Source organism: Stegostoma tigrinum, chromosome 1, assembly GCF_030684315.1.
Source record: "Stegostoma tigrinum isolate sSteTig4 chromosome 1, sSteTig4.hap1, whole genome shotgun sequence".
Taxonomy (NCBI): Eukaryota; Metazoa; Chordata; class Chondrichthyes; order Orectolobiformes; family Stegostomatidae; genus Stegostoma; species Stegostoma tigrinum.
The window spans coordinates 54,752,538-54,772,394 of record NC_081354.1 but is presented as its reverse complement, the minus strand read 5'-3'; the positions used below and the strand labels follow the sequence as shown (position 1 = coordinate 54,772,394).

At 42.9% G+C, this 19,857-nt stretch overlaps 1 protein-coding gene across 8 annotated transcripts in view; it reads right to left on the bottom strand.

The window, feature by feature from the left end:
- slc2a9l2 (solute carrier family 2 member 9, like 2) overlaps positions 1 to 19,857 on the bottom strand; it is a 359,547-nt gene that overhangs the window by 231,731 nt on the left and 107,959 nt on the right. For all 8 annotated transcript variants that reach the window (XM_048544948.2, XM_048544963.2, XM_048544954.2 and 5 more), the window contains one exon: positions 11,964 to 12,109. In XM_048544948.2, the coding sequence (XP_048400905.2) occupies positions 11,964 to 12,109 (146 nt within the window). The remainder of the gene's footprint in view (positions 1 to 11,963; positions 12,110 to 19,857) is intronic.

The following is a 19,857-nucleotide window of genomic DNA, read 5'->3' as shown; positions in this document are numbered from 1 at the left end:
TGCCAAGGACCAATGCCCAAGACTGATATCAACTGCTCAAGGCACAACTACAGGCTTAAAGTACAAGGGGACAGCAATGGCTGTGGCTATCATGGTGACTGTGGCTTTGAATTTTTATTGCTCCATTTTGTTCTAAACTGTTCCTGGAGATATTAGTAAGTTTGATAGTATGTAGTAGAGTGTGGCATAAGTGAAATCACTGAGATTCTCGAGATTCAAACTCATTGCATTCTCTCTTACAGGAGACAAGTAGGTAGAGCAAGCCTGAGAGTTTGCTTGTATTGCAAGCTTCAGTAGAGTGTTATTGACTACAGATACCTTGCTCTGCACGTCCTTCAAGTTTATAAAGCATCCAGGACAACTGTTGTAAAATCCTGGTGCTCTGTCTCCCACTGTTCAGCCATTACCCAATCTTTCACAAAGTCAGAAGCCACACGACACCAGGTTACAGTCCAGCAGGTTTATTTGGAATCACACAAGCTTTTGGAGCACAGCCCCTTCCTCAGGTGCAGTGAGACAGCAGGGCACACAGAATTTGGAGGCAGAGAGATCAAAAGATCATACTGCTGGAGTGAGTGGAATGTCAGATGATAAGTCTCTGCAGGTGACCAAGGGTGTTATATGTGACTCTGACTGATCTGCCACTGCTTTCTAAATGCTCTGCTATAAAATCCTTGACAATAGATTTGAACATTTTCCCCACTCCCTACGTTAGGCTGACCAGTCTACAATTCCCTGTTTTCTCTCTACCTCCCTGTCTGAAACGTGGAGTGACATTAGCCACCCTCCAATCTGCAGGGACTGTTCCAGAGTCTAGGGAATCCTGGAAGATGACCACCAATGCATCCACTATTTCTAGAGCTACTTCCTTAAATACTCTGGGATGTAGATTATCAGGCCCTGGGAATTTATCTGCCTCCAATCCCAACAACTTTCCCAGCACCATTTCGCTACTAATGTAGATCTCCCTCGGTTCTTCACTTTCAGTAAATCTTGCATCTTCCAACAATTTTGGTATCTGATTTCTGTCCTCTTTCGTGAAGACAGAGCCGAAGTATGTGTTCAGTTGCTGAGCCATTTCTTTGCCCCCTATTATACATTCCCTATTTCTGTCTGTAGGGCCTACATTTGTCTTTACTAATCCCTTTCTCTTCACAAATCGATAGAAACTCTTACCGTTCCAGTCTTTATGTTCCCCGCAAGCTTACTTTCGTACTGTATTTTCCCCACTTAATCAATCTTTTGGTCCTTCTTTGCTGAATTCTAAACTGCTTCCAATCCTCAGATTTATTATTTTTCTTGGCCAATCTGTATGCTTCTTCCTTCGATCGGATACTATCTCTTATTTCTTTTGTAAGACATGGACTGGATCTCTTTCCCAATTTGTTTTTGTGACAAACAGGAATAAACAGTTGTTGCAGTTCCCCCAAACATTCCTTGAATATTTGCCATTGCCTATTCACTGTTATCCCTTGAAGTAATTCTCCCCATTCAAGACCAACTCATGCTTCATATCCTCCAAGTTTCCTTTATTAAGATTCAGCACCCCAGTCTCCCAATCAACTACCTCACTCTCTATCTTGATAAAAAATTCTATTGTGTTGTAATCACTCTTCCCCAAGGGATTTCACACAGTTAGATTGTCAATGATTCCCTTCTCATTACACAGCACTCAGTAAGATGCCTGTCTTGCTGGTTCCTCCATATATGGGTCAAGAAAACCATCCCGTATACACTCCAGGAATTCCTCCTGTACGGCATTGTGGCTAATTTGATTTGCCCAATGTATGTGCAGATTAAAATCACCCATGATCACCAATATTTCCTTATCACATACATCTCTAATTTCCTGTTTAATGCCATTCTCAACATCACTATTGCAATTTGGGTGTCTATATATGACACCTACTTATGATTTTTGCCCCTTGGTATTTAACTCTACCCATACAGACTCCACACTGTGAGAGCAAATATCCATTCTCATTATTGTGTTAATTTTCTCTTTAACCAGCAATGCCACTCCACCACCTTTTCCCTTTTGCCTATCCTTCCCAAATACTGAATACCCTGGGATATTCAGTTCCCATCCCTGATCACCCCACAGCCTTGTCTCCATAATCCCAGTTATACCATACCTCTTTACATCTATCTGCATAACTAGTTCATCTACTTTATTGTAGATGCTCCACGCATTAAGGCACAAAATCTTTAAATTTGTCTTTTTAACCATGTATGTCTCCTGCTCATTTTTCTCAATATTTTGTCCTTAGTTTCTCTGCCTGTCACTTTTCTTACGCCCTTTTATACTTTTTGGTTTTGTTCTTGGTCCCTCCTCTTGGACTCTTTACATAGGTTCCCATCTTCCTGGTGTATTAGTTTAAACTCTCTTCAACCACCCTAGCGAACACTCCCACTAGAACATCAGTCCCTGTCCTGCCTCAGTATATCCTGTCATGTCTACTCTGATTAGTATGTGGCACCAGCAGTAATCCTGAGATCACTACATTTGAGGTCCAATTTCTTAACTTACTTCCTAGCTTCCTGCAATCTGCTTTTAGGACCTCATTTTTTTTTAACCTATCTCATTTGTGCCAATACATACCACAACTGTTCAACCTCCCCCCGCAGAATGTCCTGTATCTGCTCCGAGGAATCCTTGAACCTAGCACCAGGGAGACAACATACCATCCTGGAATCTCATTTGCAGCCACAGAAATGCCTGTCTATTCCCCTTACAATCGAGTCCTCTATAACTATTGCCCCAGCGCACTTTTTACCCCTCTCCTCTGCAACAGAACCAATCTTGGTGCAACGAGTTTGGCTCCTGCTGCTTTCCTTGAGAGGTCATTCCCCTCAACAGTATCCAAAATGGTATATCTGCTTTGCAGGGGAATGGCCACAGGAGATTCCTGCACTACCTGCCTATCTCTCTTGCTGTGTCTGGTGGCCACCCATTCCCTTCCCGCCTGCAGAGTGACCACTTCTCTGTATGTGCTATCCATGATACTCTCTGCCTTGCAGATGCTTCACAGTGTCCCCATTTGCTGGTCCAGCTCTGAAATTTGAGCTTCCAGAAGTGGTAGCTGGAGACACTTCCTGTACACGTGCTGACCTAGAGGTCGGAGGTGGTGCTGGAACTGTCCTAGTCTGCCACGAGGAGCAAGAGGAGCAAACCTAGACTTTCAATGCTCCTGCCATGGTTTACCTCTCTAAATTATTTCTTGGAGAGTACCTTATATTAGGTTATATCAAATCCATTTACCTGCAGCCCTCCTTTCCTGTTCTGTGTACTATCCTTACAGATTAGAAGCTAAAAAGAGTACCAGAAGTTTTACTGTGACCACTTCCTTAGAAAACAGACACAGGATACAACCGATAGAATACCCTTCATCATCCAATACTTTCCAGAGAGGAGAAACTACGCCATGTTCTTCGCAGCCTTCAGCACATATTGATGACAATGAGCACCTCGCCAAGATCTTCCCCACACCTTCACTTTGTACCTTCAAACAACTGTCAAACCTTAAACAGACCATTGTTTGCAGCAAACTACCCAGCCTTCAGGACAACATTGACCACAGCACCACACAACCCTGTCACGGCAATCTCTGCAAGACAGAGATCTTCAACGTGGACACTACCATCACACATGGGAACACCACCCACCATGTACACGGCAGATACTCATGTGACTTGGCCAATGTTGTCTATCTCATGTGATGCAGGCTCAGATGCTCCGAGGCATGGTATACTGGCGAGGCCACGCTGACGCTACCATGATGGATGAATGGAGACAATCACTAAACAAGGATGTTCCCTCCCAGTGGGGGAACACATCAGCAGTAAAGGGCATTCAGCCCCCAATCTTTGGGTAAGAGTCCTCCAAGGCGGGCTCCGAGATACACAACTACGCAGAATTGTTGAGTACAAACTGATAGCCAAGTATTGTGTGTGAAGACAGCCTCAACCCTGATCTTGGGTTCATGTCGCACTTTAGATGACCCCACCACACTGTTCTGTATCTGTAAAATCTTTCTCACTGTCCTGTTTTGACAGCATCACCTTGATAAATTGATATGATCGCTCCACCTGAAACACGCGCGCGCGCGCACACACACACGCACACGCACACACAAATTTATGGGGCGAATCGTTTCATCCAAGATATTTGTTTATTTGTGGACTCATTTTATTTTGTTAAAAAAAACACAATTTATAGTCACTGTCAGTCAGTGTAGCATTTTATAAGTTCCAGCTATCGAGATAAAACCAGCCTGATTTCAGGTTAAAACCCCGAGACAAATTTTGAACAAAGCTTCTCACCTACAGTTGAGTTTCTGACCTGAGATGTCACTTTTTGTATATTCCTACAGTTCTGCCTGATTGTTATTACAGCACTGAACTGACAGTGACTTTATAAACACTTTACTCACTGTTTAACAGTCTTGGTCACCTGCAGAGACTTATCATCTGACACTCCATTCACACCAGTTGTATGATCTTTTAATCTATGAACTCTCTGCCCGTGTGCCCTGCTCTCTCACTGCACCTGAGGAAGGGGCTGTGCTCCAAAAGCTTGTGTAATTCCAAATAAACCTGTTGGACTATAACCTGGTGTTGTGTGACTTCTGACTTTGTCCACCCCAGTCCAACACTGGCATCCCCACACAAATCTTTTACAACACAATTCTGAGGAAGGGATCACAAGACCCAAAATGTTAACTCTGATTTCTCTTCTCAGGTGCTGCCAGACCTGCTGAGGTTTTCCAGCAACTTCTGGTTTTGTTTCTTTTTCATGGCTCAGATTCATTCCACAAAGGATTCCAACTACCTAATACAGCCACAACGTACCTCTCAGTTAAGTAGCATTATGCAATCATGATATCAGACCCCCTGCTGATGCATACTGAGAATGAGCAATGTAGTTTGAGTCAGCTGCTCACAGCAGTCAGTTTAAACAGCAGGAAGCACTCGCTTTCTATGATGCCCATAAAACAAACAGGCATGGATTAATTCTGCACAGCAATTGCTACATCCATTTTTGGATCATGGATAAATTAACCCTACATTCGAACAGCATATTAATTGTAGTGCACTTGCCTACAAATTACAAGACTCTGGGTTTAGGTTCAACTCCCGGGTTTAGCAGAGGCAGATGCAGTAATGATGGAGCAATGCACTGCTGCTGGTGCAGCTTTACTTTGGATGAGAAGTTAAACTGAAGTCAATGTAAAAGAGCTGTTGGCACTTTTTCTATAAAAGAGCTGGCCAGAATTTCTCCCTCAATCAACATCACAAGAAGCAGCAGAACCTGGCATTCTGAAGAAGGGTCACTGCACTTGAAACGGTAACTCTGTTTCTCTCTCCACCAGTGCTGACAGATTTAACGTTTTGAGTGTAGTGACCCTTCTTCAGAATGCCAGGTCCTGAAGTAGGATCACTGGGGATTCAAAATGTTAACTGAATCTCTCCACAGATGCTGCCGGACCTCCTGAGCCTCTCCAGCACTTTCTGTTTTTCTTTCAGGTTTCTAGCATCCTCAATTCTTTGTTTGATCACAAAAAGCAGATTAATTGGTAATTATCACATTGATGTCTGAAGGGTTTTCCTGAGTGCATACTAACTTGCCATTTCCCACATTGCAACCATTCAAAAAATATTTCATTGGCAGTGAACACTTTGAGATAAAACCAAAGTACAGTTGATGCTGGAGAGATCAGAAGCTAAAAAGAGAAAGTGCTGGAGAAACTCAGCAGGTCTGGTAGCATCTGTGGAGATGGAGGCAGAGTTAACATTTTGAATCCAATATGACTCTTCTTCAGAGGGACTTTGAGATAGCTGGTGGTTCTGAAAGGATTTTATAAACTCAAGCCTTTCTCTCCCATTGTGTACTTTCCTATAGATATTATGAATCAACCTATCTAATCTGTTATAACAAGCCTCTGGAACAGGTGGTACTTGAACCCAGGCCTCCTTGTTCAGAGGTAGGGGCACTTCTACCACACCCCAATGATCATTTTCACATGTACAGTTAGGACCAGTATTATAGTTATGTTAATCAACCAGTTCTGTCATGTTATGGCACACCACTGAGGCAGTTGGGACTTGAACCCAAACCTCCTAGCTCGGGGTGGGGGGCATTACCACTCTGCCACAAGAACCCTTATACTTTCTTGTATTCTTATATAGCTAAGTCATCACTTTGTAATCAAAACTATTTTACGTACATGTAATTTAGTTGACTTTAATGATGTTTGTGAATGTCACCCTGTCTTGCACTCAGCTACTAATTAAAACAGAAACCTACAAGCGATTCAATTGGCAGTGCTCAATTTAAACCCATTTTAAATTGCACGATTGTTTATTATGCCAATGGGCCTATAGATGAGTCATCTGTCACCATCAATAATAGGGAAAAAGAAACCATTGGTTGTTCTGATTTCCAAGTACATGCAGTCCTCTACTCAAGAAAACAGGATAATCTATTAGTAGTATGGAAACATTACAGAATAATAATAATGTAAATCATTTAATCGCTAGATAAAGCTTTCTCTTCTCAGTAGAACACATTCTACACACAATGAATGCAGCATCAACAGGAAATGCTGAAAATACTCAGCATCCCTCTCAGGAGGTGTGAAGAGATAAATATTTCAGGCTGGTGACCTCTCGTTCGAACTGAAAAATGTCCAACTTATCAGGCTTTAAACAACTACAATGGCAGGAAGAGAAATGGGGGCGAAATAAAAGAAAGATCTTTAACAGGATAGAGTCATGTCATACAGCACAGAAACAAACCATTCAATCCAATCAGTTTATGTCGACCATAATCTCAAATTAAACTAGTCCCACCTGCCTGCACTTGGTCCAGATCCCTCCAAACATGTCTTAGTCAGGTACTTACCTAAATATCTTTTAAATTTGCTAACTGTACCCACATCCAGCACTTCCTCTGGAAGGTCATTCCACACACCAATCAATCTCTATGTACAAAAGTTGCCCCTCATATCTTTTTCAATCTTTCTCCTCTCACCTTAAAAATATGCCCCATTGGCTTGAAATCCCCCAACCCAGGGTAAAGACACCTGTCACTCACCATATCTATACCCCTCCGTAAGATCACCCCTCAACCTGCTATCCTTAAGTGAAAAAAAGTCCAAGCCTATCCAGTGTCTCCTTATGACTCAAACCCTGCATTCCTGGCAACATCCTGGTAAATCTCTTCTGAATGCCGTCTTAAAGGATGGAAGACAGTCCTTCACTGAATAGCAGGATAATAGTTTGCATCTACTGTCCAGACCGCATAGGAGTAAACAATTTTGATGGAAATTGTCAAACTCAGGGTCAACGTTGAAAGGTTGTCAAGCAACAAACTGTTTTTAAAGCTTGCCTGCAGTTTCATTAGAAAGGTGGAGAAGATCAAGGGCAGAGAGGTCAGTGTAGGGTTGATATGGAAAATTAAAATTTCGGGTGACACTGGAGGCCAATTAAAGGCCAGTGGCTCCATTGCTCAGCAACATGACCAAGGAACGACCCCCAGTATTCTGGTGGCATATTGCGGGTTTGGGTGGCAACCAGGGCAAGGGGTGGCTCTCACTGATCCACCACTCCACTCCCCCTTTTCAAAATTGGGCCCCTCAGTCAGGCGCTTTGGCCTAAGGTTTCCCCCAACACCAGAAACAGAAAGCAGCACCCACAGCTTTGTTTGGCTACAGGCCTGCCCATCGCTGGGTCAATACCCACTGGTGGTGGCAGCAAGAGGCACTTAGCTTGGTATCAAAGGCCTAAACTGAAGGTGTAACTGGATAATGGTTCACAGGCTCACCCCACCCTACACAGACTTAATCAAGGTGGAAGTGGCAAGCCAGTGGATCCCCACGTGCTATCAACCCAGCCATTTAACCATTTCCCTTCCAAGAGAGGACCGGGTGGAGCATTAATCCTAGCCCATAGTCGAAGGAAATGACAGCTGACTTTATGGGTGATTTAAAAGCTAGTTTTAGAACATAGAACATTACAGCACAGTACAAGCCCTTTGGCCCCCGATGTTGTGCCGACCTGTGAAACCAATCTGAAACCCATCTAACCTACACTATTCCATTATCATCCATATGTTTATCCAGTGATCATTTAAATGCCCTTAACGTTGGCGAGTCTACTGTTGCAGGGAGGGCATTCCACGCCCTTACTACTCTCTGAGTAAGGAACCTACCTCTGACATGTGTCCTATATCTATCGCCCCTCAATTTAAAGCTATGACCCCTCGTGCTGGCCATCACCATCCGAGGAAAAAGGTTCTCACTGTCCACCCTATCTAATCCTCTGATCATCTTGTATGTCTCTATTAAGTCACCTCTTAAACTTCTTCTCTCTAACAAAAACAGCCTCAATCCCTCAGCCTTTCCTCATAAGGCCTTCCCTCCATACCAGGCAACATCCTGATAAATCTCCTCTGCACCCTTTCCAATGCTTCTACATGACAGTTTATCAGGAGTCATTAGAATTCAGGAGAGACTGTCAAGAAGGGTGTGAAGTTGAACAGTAGTACATACACAGAGAGTGTACATACAGGCAGCAAAGTGTGCATTCAGACAATGAACTGAGAACTGGTAACAGGCTGAATGTATAAACAGCTAACCAGATAATGCGACTGTAGCGTAAACAAAGAAGGAATATGTTGCATAGACAGGCAGGCAATGAGGCAGGTAATGGACTGACAGTTGTGCAGATACTAAACCAGGAAAAAGAACAAAAAACAAGGACAACTGACACAGACTGAGGCACAGTAGGTGCAAGAAACTGACAGCTGGCTGCACAAGTAGGTGAGATAGGCAGACCATAGATGTTCAGGAGGCAGTAGACAGAATGAATGGATGAGGAGTTGGAGATGGATGTTGCCAAGAATGCAGGGCTTGAGTCATAAAGAGACGCTGGATAGGCTGGGACTTTTTTGCACTTAAGCATAGAAGGTTGAGGGTGACTTTATGGATGGATATAGATAAGGTGAATGACAGGTGTCTTTACCCTGGGTTGGGGGATTTCAACAGAGAGAGAAGCAAGTATCAGGACCAACCCAGCAGGTTTATCACACAAACTGTGGGATAAACTCAGATCGGGGCAGGAAGAAGAGCAGACACAGTCAAGGACATGCTCAATTTGATGAATCATGACCCATAGAAAGTAGTCAAGTGAGCGAGTAGCAAACCACTCACTTCATAGCAAGGCTATATTTGGACTAAACAGACAGATAACCAGGGCAATAGCAAAAATTGAACCACCAATTTAATTTAGTTTAATTTAGTTCACAAAACTAAGAATGTGTGAAACTACTGCACAACCATAAGATGAACAAAATGGAGCCAATGACCTGTTCTTACACTGTGAATATAAAACATTTCAGGGAAGGAAACTGTCGTCTTTACCTGGTCTGACATACTTGTGACTCTGACCCACAGCAATGACATTGACTCTTAATTGCGCTCTGGACAATTAGGAATGGCCAATAAGTGCTGGCATGATCACTGATGCCTACATTCTAGTTTAGGGACCCTTGCTGTAATTATGAAGAAAGCGTCTAACTGTGACTGGATCATTTTGAACTGGTAATCATATCATCAATTCCTGCACCCCCTCCCAAACCCCACCTATCACTCTCCAGGGTATGATGATGGCAGCTAGGAAGGTGCCCACTATGTTTTACTTCCCTGTTCCCAGAGACATGAAGGTCACTAACCCCACAGAGGCTGAGGTCTCTTTTAAATACGAGAGTCATGCCCAGATGAGGTCATCAGAATATTTTGGCCTCACAGTAAAAGTTGATTGCAACAATAAGTCACAACTGGGTGCGTTTACAATTCTAAAAATGGTAATGGATTCTTCAGGCCCCTATCATAAATCTTCCCACTCTAACCCACCAATTTCTATATGCCAAGGTTTTCTGGACCTACCTTGAGACCGTCCATCTGTTTCCCTGAATTATTTTGCCTCCTGCAACCTGTGATGATGTCACTCACAACACCATTAGCTCAGAATTATTGTCATGATGTGTAAGTCAATGAGTTAAAGTCTCCCAAATTTCACCCTCCAGGAGCTGGGTGTTAAGGGTCAGAGAGGCTTTGACCCAATCGCATCCTGAGTTAGAACATTGGCCAGCATGTTACAGAGATTTCCACCAATCATCATCCACAGTCCAACCTTCTGAAAAATGGAAGTATAAAGATATACTGATTTATACCAGATCTAGTGGTTTCAAGATCCATCCCAAGATACATGTATAGTATTCCCATGGGTGAATGATGACCAACTATTCAAAGTTGCAACTTCAGCAGTAAGGAGTAAAAGATTCTCCAATATCAAATAGATCGGCATTGCGCAGTCTGGATAGAGGGAAAATGCTGAGAAATTTCAAGAAGGATATTGAAAACATTGCATCTTGCAGAGTTTTCAAATCAATTCACTGTCTGTAAAATACAGAGTCTGTTTCTGAGGGATTCTTGAAACACTGCAGTCTAAAAGCTAAAGGAAACTGAAACATCAAAGTTCATTTTAACTTCACATGAAACAGCATTCTGCAAGACTTTCCAGTCAATGGTAATGTAATGTTTTAAACAAGAGATCAGAAGATATAAGTAAGTTATCCAAAGGCAATAAGGCAATTTTCATTATTTCAAGTTTCAGAAATTAAGTTGTTTCTGTTTATTCTAGAATAGATTAGGTTGCCAGAATTTACTCTTAAATGAGCAGCAAGGCTAATGTTGCCCACCACTACGTGTGTGTCAAAGGCTACCTCAGAACAAGGGCTTGGTTAAATAAGAATATCCCAAGATGCTGTTCGCTCCTAGCTTTGTAGATCCAGCATCATTCTTTGAACCTCAGCATTTTGGAAAGAATCTGCTGTACTTGGCCATTAGCTATCCATCAAAACTGCTGCAGACTGTTAGCTCTTAATTTCTTTTAACCTATTTTTCTAATCGACTTTATCAGATATGTTACTACATACTCCTGGAGCAGGTGTAACTTCAACTTGGACCTCCTAATTCAGGGGTAAGGACACTACCACTGCACCACAAGAGGGTCCCAGAAAATTTCCTCTTGTTATCACAAGGCTAAGTATTCCTTTAAGAACGTTAATGACTGCCAATCGGCTTCTCTGTATCAGCTAATTATTATTACATATATGGATTCTCATTCCTTCAGGATTTAGATTTATCAGAGGGATTATAAAAATATCAAAATGATAATGTTTTTTCGAACATTTAAAAAATTTTAATTCTCTCAATTCAATTCCCTTTCACTCTATTTTTCTTCCTGTGTCTTGTTTGATGTTAAACTCACTCTCCTCAGTTCAACATCTTTGTCAGTTTGCTCTCAGTCCAAAAATCTGTTTAGTTAAGGACTGTTGGTTGTTCTGTTCAGGTGTCCTATATTCATCACTGTGCCATTTTCAATGCACACTTCCAGCAACTTAGTGGGCATAGCCTTTGCACTGTGAACATTGCAGGGCTAATCCAAGTCAAGTCAATACCATTTGGCACCTGGCACAGAAAATCCTGGCCCAATGGTTTAATCCATTTGAAAATCACTTCCCCTCATTGTCAACATTGCCAACCTTGTCAATGGGTTTTGGAGAAATCAGCTGAGATCCCAATCTTGCTGAGTTTTTGCAACAGTTCTGGAAAATGTTGATCCATTGGATAAGGGAGTGGTGATTTTGTCCTTTTTTGTTGATTTCTAAATATCTTTAAAGTGAATATTGAATTTTTTTTATCAGGGATATAACTATCTGGCTGAGTTACCAAATAAACTGAACGAAGAGGAATTGCTCAGGTCATTGCATGCAATAAAGTCATGAACACATTTTCAATAAATGCACCTTCTGCGTATCTACACACAGAAATCGTGGTGTGTTGGAATTTTGATAGAAGTCATTGCAATGTTGTAATCGAGAAGTCAAGTTCACAAACCTTGCCAAGTATCTCCGGAAGTCCCAAGATCTGACCAACAAAGACACCAACACAGATGAAAATAGATGTGACCTGCCCTAGGGAGCCACGGATGTGTTTCTGTGAGATTTCACCCAAGTACATAGGAAGGGCACTGAGGGCAATGCCTGCAGAGAAGGCAGAACTTCAACATCAGATACCTTATATTGTGTAGCACATCACTTCCAAAATGAAAACAATATGCCTACAGTTAAATACAGCAACAAGTAATATCTGTAAACAGTGTGCAGATTTGGATCTGTTTGACTGCCTGCAATAACACCATGTTGGATTGCTGGTAATATACGCATGCTAAGATAGATCAATTTCCAACAAACAGTTTTATCTCAGCAGGTTGCTTCATTGAATTATGTTTCTCTTAGAACATGTTCTTATTAATGGAATACCTCAAATTTAAAGCAGAGATGTGCTTCTGAGGCTTTATAAAACTCTCGTTAGGCCCCATTTAGAATACTGTGTCCAATTTTGGGCCCCACACCTCAGGAAGGACATACTAGCCCTGGAGCGTGTCCAGCGGAGATTCACACGGATGATCCCTGGAATGGTAGGTATAATGTATGATGAACGGCTAAGGATCCTGGGATTGTACTCATTAGAGTTTAGAAGGTTGAGGGGAGATCTAATAGAAACTTACAAGATAATGTATGGCTTAGAAGGGGTGGACGCTAGGAAGTTGTTTCCGTTAGGCGGGGAGACTAGGACCCATGGGCACGGCCTTAGAATTAGAGGGGGTAAATTTAAAACTGAAATGAGACGACATTTCTTCACCAGAGAGTGGTGGGCTTGTGGAATTCATTGCCACGGAGTGCAGTGGAGGCCGGGTCATTGGATGCCTTCAAGGCAGAGATCGACAAATTCTTGATCTCAGAAGGAATCAAGGGCTACAGGGAGAGTGCAGGGAAGTGGAGTTGAAATGCCCAGCAGCCATGATTTAAATGGCGGAGTGGACTTGATGGACCGAGTGGCCTTATTTCCACTCCTATGTCTTTTGGTCTTATGGTCTTATTTGTGCAATGCTGCATAATGATATTAAGTACCCAAAAAATGGTTAGAAATATAAGCAAGAACATTGCACGGAAAGACACTGGATCTTTTGTGGTTGACTTTCTGGAATGTTTTAGTACAGCAAGATACAGCCTGTTCAGCTCAGCAGATTTATGTCCACTCAAACATTTTATCATCCTTCTGATCAAATCCCCATTGACTTATCTTTCTAGAACAAGAGCTGAGTACTGTAAATGCTGGCACTGTGGAATTTAAAACAGAAAGTACCATAAACAGCTAAGGCAGCGTTTGTGGAGGGAGGAATGGAGTTAATGGTTTGAATCTCATGTTTTATTGGCGGAGTTGTGGCAAGTGTTTTTTCAGAAGAAATTCTCACCATGAAGTCCATTGTATCTTTCCAAACTCACCCCATTAACTACTAATGCCACCCCATGGCACCCCACATGTCCAATTTTATTCCAATCTTCCCACATGCTATTTCTGGAACAACTCGTCATTCACCAGATATCTACCAAAAGACCAGCACCTCTTGCCTTTGAAAGCCCATAGTGCATCTGGGTGAGCACCACCAGTCCAGAGCTGCTTTGCACAGTGCTGACTGTGGCAGACAGGGGCGATATTGTTGCCTCCTCCCCTCATCCACCCACCCCCATTGTCAGCAGGGTCCTCAGGCACCTACTGAACAAGTTCAGAACTTCCTCTTCCCCAAGACTAGCGATGGATATCACAATGCCAGACCATGCCATCCTGGTCTGCACTAGGGCAGTGTAGTCTTCATCTTCTGCAATAGTGCACATAGGAGGAAGGCCAATGATGTTCTCCACTTCTCCAGAAGAAGTGTTGTTTATCCCATCTTCCCTCTGATACCTTACACTCTACCTCCGCTCCTGTACTGACCTCCCAGCCTGGCTGATGCTCTACCACTCTCAATAATGGCTACAGAAACTTTGCTCACTTCACCCTTACCCACCTCAAAGCCAACATCACTGAACCTGCTCCCCCTCTGCACTGTCCACTCACTTGCTTGGGACACCGCTCTGCCTACACCAAAAGTAGCATCTGTGCCATCCATTTTCATTGCCCTTCATATCTGCAAACCACAACAGGGCAGCAAGAGTCAAGATGGGAGGTGGGGTTCCTGATATTTAGCTCCTCATCCCTAATGCACAAAGCATCCTGATTCTGACCACCCCAAGCAGCTGACTGATTGCCCAAGTCCCTGGACTAGTATCAGAGGCTGCCTTTGACTTACTGTGGCACAGAGCCTTGAAAGAAGGCTATTTCCCTCAACTTCACCATGGCCATGACAAGCTGCCTGGCTTTGTGTCTGTGCTAAATGGCAAAGCAAGATCAATATAAGCCTGATAGCTCTGGCTGAAGAAGGGGTAGGAGAGCACACAAAGGCAAGGCAATGCAAGGCAGGATTGCTGTGGACATCCAGGTAGACTCAAGTAAGTGAGTGCTATGTTAGTGAGCAAACAGGCTGGTCCAGTCCATTGTCCGAATGTGTGTCCCTGAGCTCACAGTTCAGCATTGAAGTACAGTAGTGTCGTGCAAGTGGATCAGGGATGTGCTATGAGGGTTCTTAGAGGCTGGCAAACATCAGATGCTAATGTCTATGGACATGGGGTGCATGTAAACAGTGCCCGTGGAGCATGTCCTGAAATGTTGATGCCCAATATCCAAAATGGAAATGTTTTGGAGCAAGCAGTGAAAGTGAGCTGAGGTTCTTGCCTGGTTTCCATGGCAAGTGCTCCTGACGTTGAGTTTGCTTGCCTGGTTTGGTCAGATAAGAAGCTGAATATTAGCAAGGTAAATTGTGGCTTTACTGAGGCATTTAACAAGCTATGATCTCCCTTAATTGGCAACTCACCAGTGACCAGCAAAATTCAAAACATCACTTGTGAAAAGCATAAAATCAAGCTAGGGCTCACTTGTTTTCTCATTCAATTCTGTCACACATCTTGCCATAGCCCATGTCACTCCCACCACTGTAAATTCTGGCCAATGTTTCAGGTAAATGACTGAGCGGTGGGGGTCGGTTTAATGTTTCATTCAAAAGATGGCATCTCTGACAGCGTAGCATCCCCTGTCTTCTGCACTGGAATGCTGTTTGAGCTTTTGTGTCCGATTCCCTGGAATGGGGATTTCACTCCCTTACTTTGGATTCAGTCACAACACTGATAATGCAAGGCTGACACCTGGGTATGTTGTAAGGTTTGTAATTCTGAATAATATTCCTTTCCATATTCCTTCAGAATTGTCTTTTAATATTTCTCTGTGGTGTTGATTGTTTTGGCACTTTCCTACTTTATCAGCCAGTTTCTTTGCCATTACACAATGGCTTCAAAGCCTGTATCAGTACTGGGAGCATATCCTCCTTTAAAGCCATAGAACCCTGAAGCCATTTCTATTGTCATTATTTATCGTAGGCTCTGCTCATCCACCATTTCTTTTTAAATCGTTCCAGTTCAAAGAAGAATCAGCAAGCAAGCAAAATATGTCCAGCTTAGACCAGAACTTACTTCACCTTCCTTTACTTTCCGATTGGATGTATTAATCAAAAAGGAATAAGACTTGCTGTAAATCCTTGTAATCTACAGGTTTCTCACCTCTTAAAGGGTGAGATTTTCCTGGCGCAGCGCACAATTTCTGCCACTCACATCGCTCAGTTAATCAGTGTAGTCAGGCACAGCCCCTGGACAACCCACCGCTCATGTGAAAACTCACCAGACTGTCTGCTTGTGTGAAAATTTAGCAAAGAATAATCAGGGGTGGGGGGGAGGTGTCCCACCAGTAGCAGTCTGGTAGGTAAGAACTGGCAGAAACAGTAGCAAGGGGCTCTGAGAGGCAGATCACTTCATTGTCAATTGACAAGAATCCCCTGAGTGTACAGTCAATTGACTGGAAATGCCACAATTGATGAAAATCCAACTAGAAAGCTGGGACCGTGTGTCTCCAAATGGTTATTCTCTATCAATTTGTAATGGCACCAGTCATAAAATAATGAAGGCTCCATGTGTTAAAATATTCAAAAACGAATCTAAATTGCTAAGTAGCCATCTGCAGCAATAATGCAAACGAGAGCAGAGAATGTCTCATCAGGCCAATCTGATCGGGTCACAACCAGGGTCAGGAAGAAAAACAAGATAATAAAATGTGAGGCTGGATGAACACAGCAGGCCAAGCAGCATCTCAGGAGCACAAAAGCTGATGTTTCGGGCCTAGACCCTTCATCAGAGAGGGGGATGGGGGGAGGGAACTGGAATAAATAGGGAGAGAGGGGGAGGCGGACCGAAGATGGAGAGAAAAGAAGATAGGTGGAGAGAGTATAGGTGGGGAGGTAGAGAGGGGATAGGTCAGTCCAGGGAAGACGGACAGGTCAAGTAGGTGGGATGGGGTTAGTAGGTAGATGGGGGTGCGGCTTGGGGTGGGAGGAAGGGATGGGTGAGAGGAAGAACAGGTTAGGGAGGCAGAGACAGGTTGGGCTGGTTTTGAGATGCAGTGGGTCGGGGGGAAGAGCTGGGCTGGTTGTGTGGTGCAGTGGGGGGAGGGGACCCCACCTCCCAGTCGCAAACCATTTCCACTCCCCCTCCCATTCTCTTGATGACATGTCCATCATGGGCCTCCTGCAGTGCCACAATGATGCCACCCGAAGGTTGCAGGAACAGCAACTCATATTCCGCCTGGGAACCCTGCAGCCTAATGGTATCAGTGTGGACTTCACCAGTTTCAAAATCTCCCCTTCCCCAACTGCATCCCTAAACCAGCCCAGTTCGTCCCCTCCCCCCACTGCACCACACAACCAGCCCAGCTCTTCCCCCCCACCCACTGCATCCCAAAACCAGTCCAACCTGTCTCTGCCTCCCTAACCTGTTCTTCCTCTCACCCATCCCTTCCTCCCACCCCAAGCCGCACCCCCATCTACCTACTAACCTCATCCCACCTCCTTGACCTGTCCGTCCTCCCTGGACTGACCTATCCCCTCCCTACCTCCCCACCTATACTCTCCTCTCCACCTATCTTCTTTTCTCTCCATCTTCGGTCCGCCTCCCCCTCTCTCCCTATTTATTCCAGAACCCTCACCCCATCCCCCTCTCTGATGAAGGGTCTAGGCCCGAAACGTCAGCTTTTGTGCTCCTGAGATGCTGCTTGGCCTGCCGTGTTCATCCAGCTCCACATCTTATTATCTTGGAATTCTCCAGCATCTGCAGTTCCCATTATCTCAGGAAGAAAATCATTTTTGTGTCTTGCCCAACTGAGGAAACACACTTCATTTGTGACTTTTGTTATTCAAAGTAACTTGGAAAGTTAATGATTGCAACACAGTGGAGTGTGGAAACTATCAATGCTAAGCGTGTTATTGTGATATTACCAGAGAAGTCAGATACCAGGCAGGAACCCTGGCTTAATAAATCATGGTTTAATTTATTTTGACTTTAACAAAGTGGTCACTCAGTGACACAAAATGGAAGTTCAGGAAAAAGAAATGAATAAAAGTAGAATAATTCAAAGTATATACTTGCAACACAATTTCAAAGTTTTTAAGTATGTAGTAAAAGTATAATCCCCTAAATCCTAAAATATTCCTTTATAAACTGAAAAGAGACAAAAAAAACCACATGTATAGTTCTCAGAATACCAATCATAGCAGTGTCCCTACATTTAACATCTCAGTTTGTTTAAGTCACTGTGACTGCAACTTTGAGACTAGAATTACAAAGCTTCTTTTGGGAACTGTCCCGTACCTGCTTAAATGCACTTAGTGTTAAATAAGCTCGTGAGGGCTTTATCCCATCACTTTTGGTCCAGGACCATCAATAACTCTTCACTCTAAGGTAATCTAGTTGGCTATATTTGCTTCCCTTCTCAGGAGCACCTTTCTGCAAAGCTATCATATCCCAAGGATTTCACAGGACGGCCCCACTCAAAGTAGGTTTTCTTTTCCCTCTCTCTGAGATCAGGGCAGATAGGAGTTGCTCATCTCCCTGGAAGAGAATGATCACATGCTACAAAGATACAGAAGGAAAAAGCTAGGTGTATCCAAGGTAGCAAACAGTCTCATAGCTTGACATGGCTCAGAAGGAGGCCATTTGGCCCATAAGCCTGTTCCAAATCTTTGAAAGAGCTATCTAATTAATCTTGGACCCTTATACTTTCCCTGCAGCTCTGTTTTTTTTTTGTTTGCAAATATTTGACAAATACCCCTTTGCAAGTAATTGCTCTGCTTCCACCATCCGTCAAATTCGTAACTTATTCCGTAACTTCTGTATCCTCAATACATTCCTGATGTTGTTATGATTATCTTATCACCTGAGTCTTCTGATGAACATCTGTTCTACCACTGAAAACACTTATTAACACTATCAATATTGTCGCTTATTTCATTCACTGTCCTGAAGCTGATATGAAAATATTATAGCGTGCAAATAAACAATACAAGCAAGAAGCTGGGGAACAGGGATAAGTCACACTCTGAAGTACTATACATCTGTTTATATTGTAATAAGCTTCTACAATAGTTTGCAGAATCATTGGGCAAACTCTTGGACAGGTATTTTATCAACTGTGACTGACTTTATTCCTGCCAGCTTAGTTCTGATCACAGATTCAATTTCCCAAAGTTAATTTTCTGCAACTTTCTGCTGACTTTCATTGCATGATTCAATCATTCAGGGGTGATACAATGTAGCATCATCCATGCTGGGGTCTCCAGAGATGTTACACATGTATCATGATCAACCAAACGGAAATCCATTTGCTCTATTACTAACCTAGATAGTCCATGTATTCCACCCATCTGATTTCTGTTTCATTGTGCCAAATTGTTGGATTTTGAGTTAAGTCAGATTCTAGCTTATGATTGGAAATTGGAAACTATACTTAAATTGGGAAAAGCAATTAAAAAACAAGAAGCTAAGGGAAAAGAGTGTGCTGAACTAGATATGTGAGAAGGGAAAGAATACACAGCCCTGGAAATCAACGCGTTGTGCCTGGCAAAATTAAGCAAGGCATTTTTCAACATTACCTCTGTAAAATAAGTACTTGACCACTATCACAGTCACTCATCTATATGAAACAGGAGAGGCCTTACAAGAGAACCTTACTGTTGAAGTGTTGGGTTGTTTATAATCATTATCTAAAGGGCAAAATGGTAATTATGTCTTCAATTCAAACTCTGAGTCTATTATCCAATGTCTCATTCAGGATTTTTATTCTGCTTGAATGCTTTTTCAATGGGGGGGGTTGCCAATGTTATGTTAAGCATTCCAGTCTCTGATAAATAATGTCATTCACAGGAAAGTGTCAATGGTTAATAACTTCATGTTAAATGAAAACTTTATCTGGTTATGACAAAGGACCCAGAGACATAATATGGAGTCTGCAAACAATGACATCAGATTTTACATGGATGTAGTGTATATTGGAAACAGAGTGATTTTTCCTAATGCAGAAAATGACAATTAAAGTTTTCAAAAAGAGCGCTGAAAAAAATTCTTGACTCTTGGTGCAGTCTCAGCTGGTTGGAAGACAGGGACGTTGCAAGAGAAACTTCTATTTCAGACCCTAGACCCATTTCTATTCATTGTCTAAAACACAACCATGATGTCAGCTGGTCACAACAGGAAATGCCTGTTCATGTGTCACTGATGTCACCATGATCCATGCACAGACATCACCCACCATGGTGACCAAATCAGGAAGGGGTTTAAGGCCCTCCGTTGGAGATTGGTTGAAAAAAAATTAAAGAACATGGGATAGAAGGTAATGTACAATCATGAAGTAATGATTGTCTAACAGACAATAAACAGAGAGTAGAAACTGACTCATTCTCACATTGGCAAGCTGG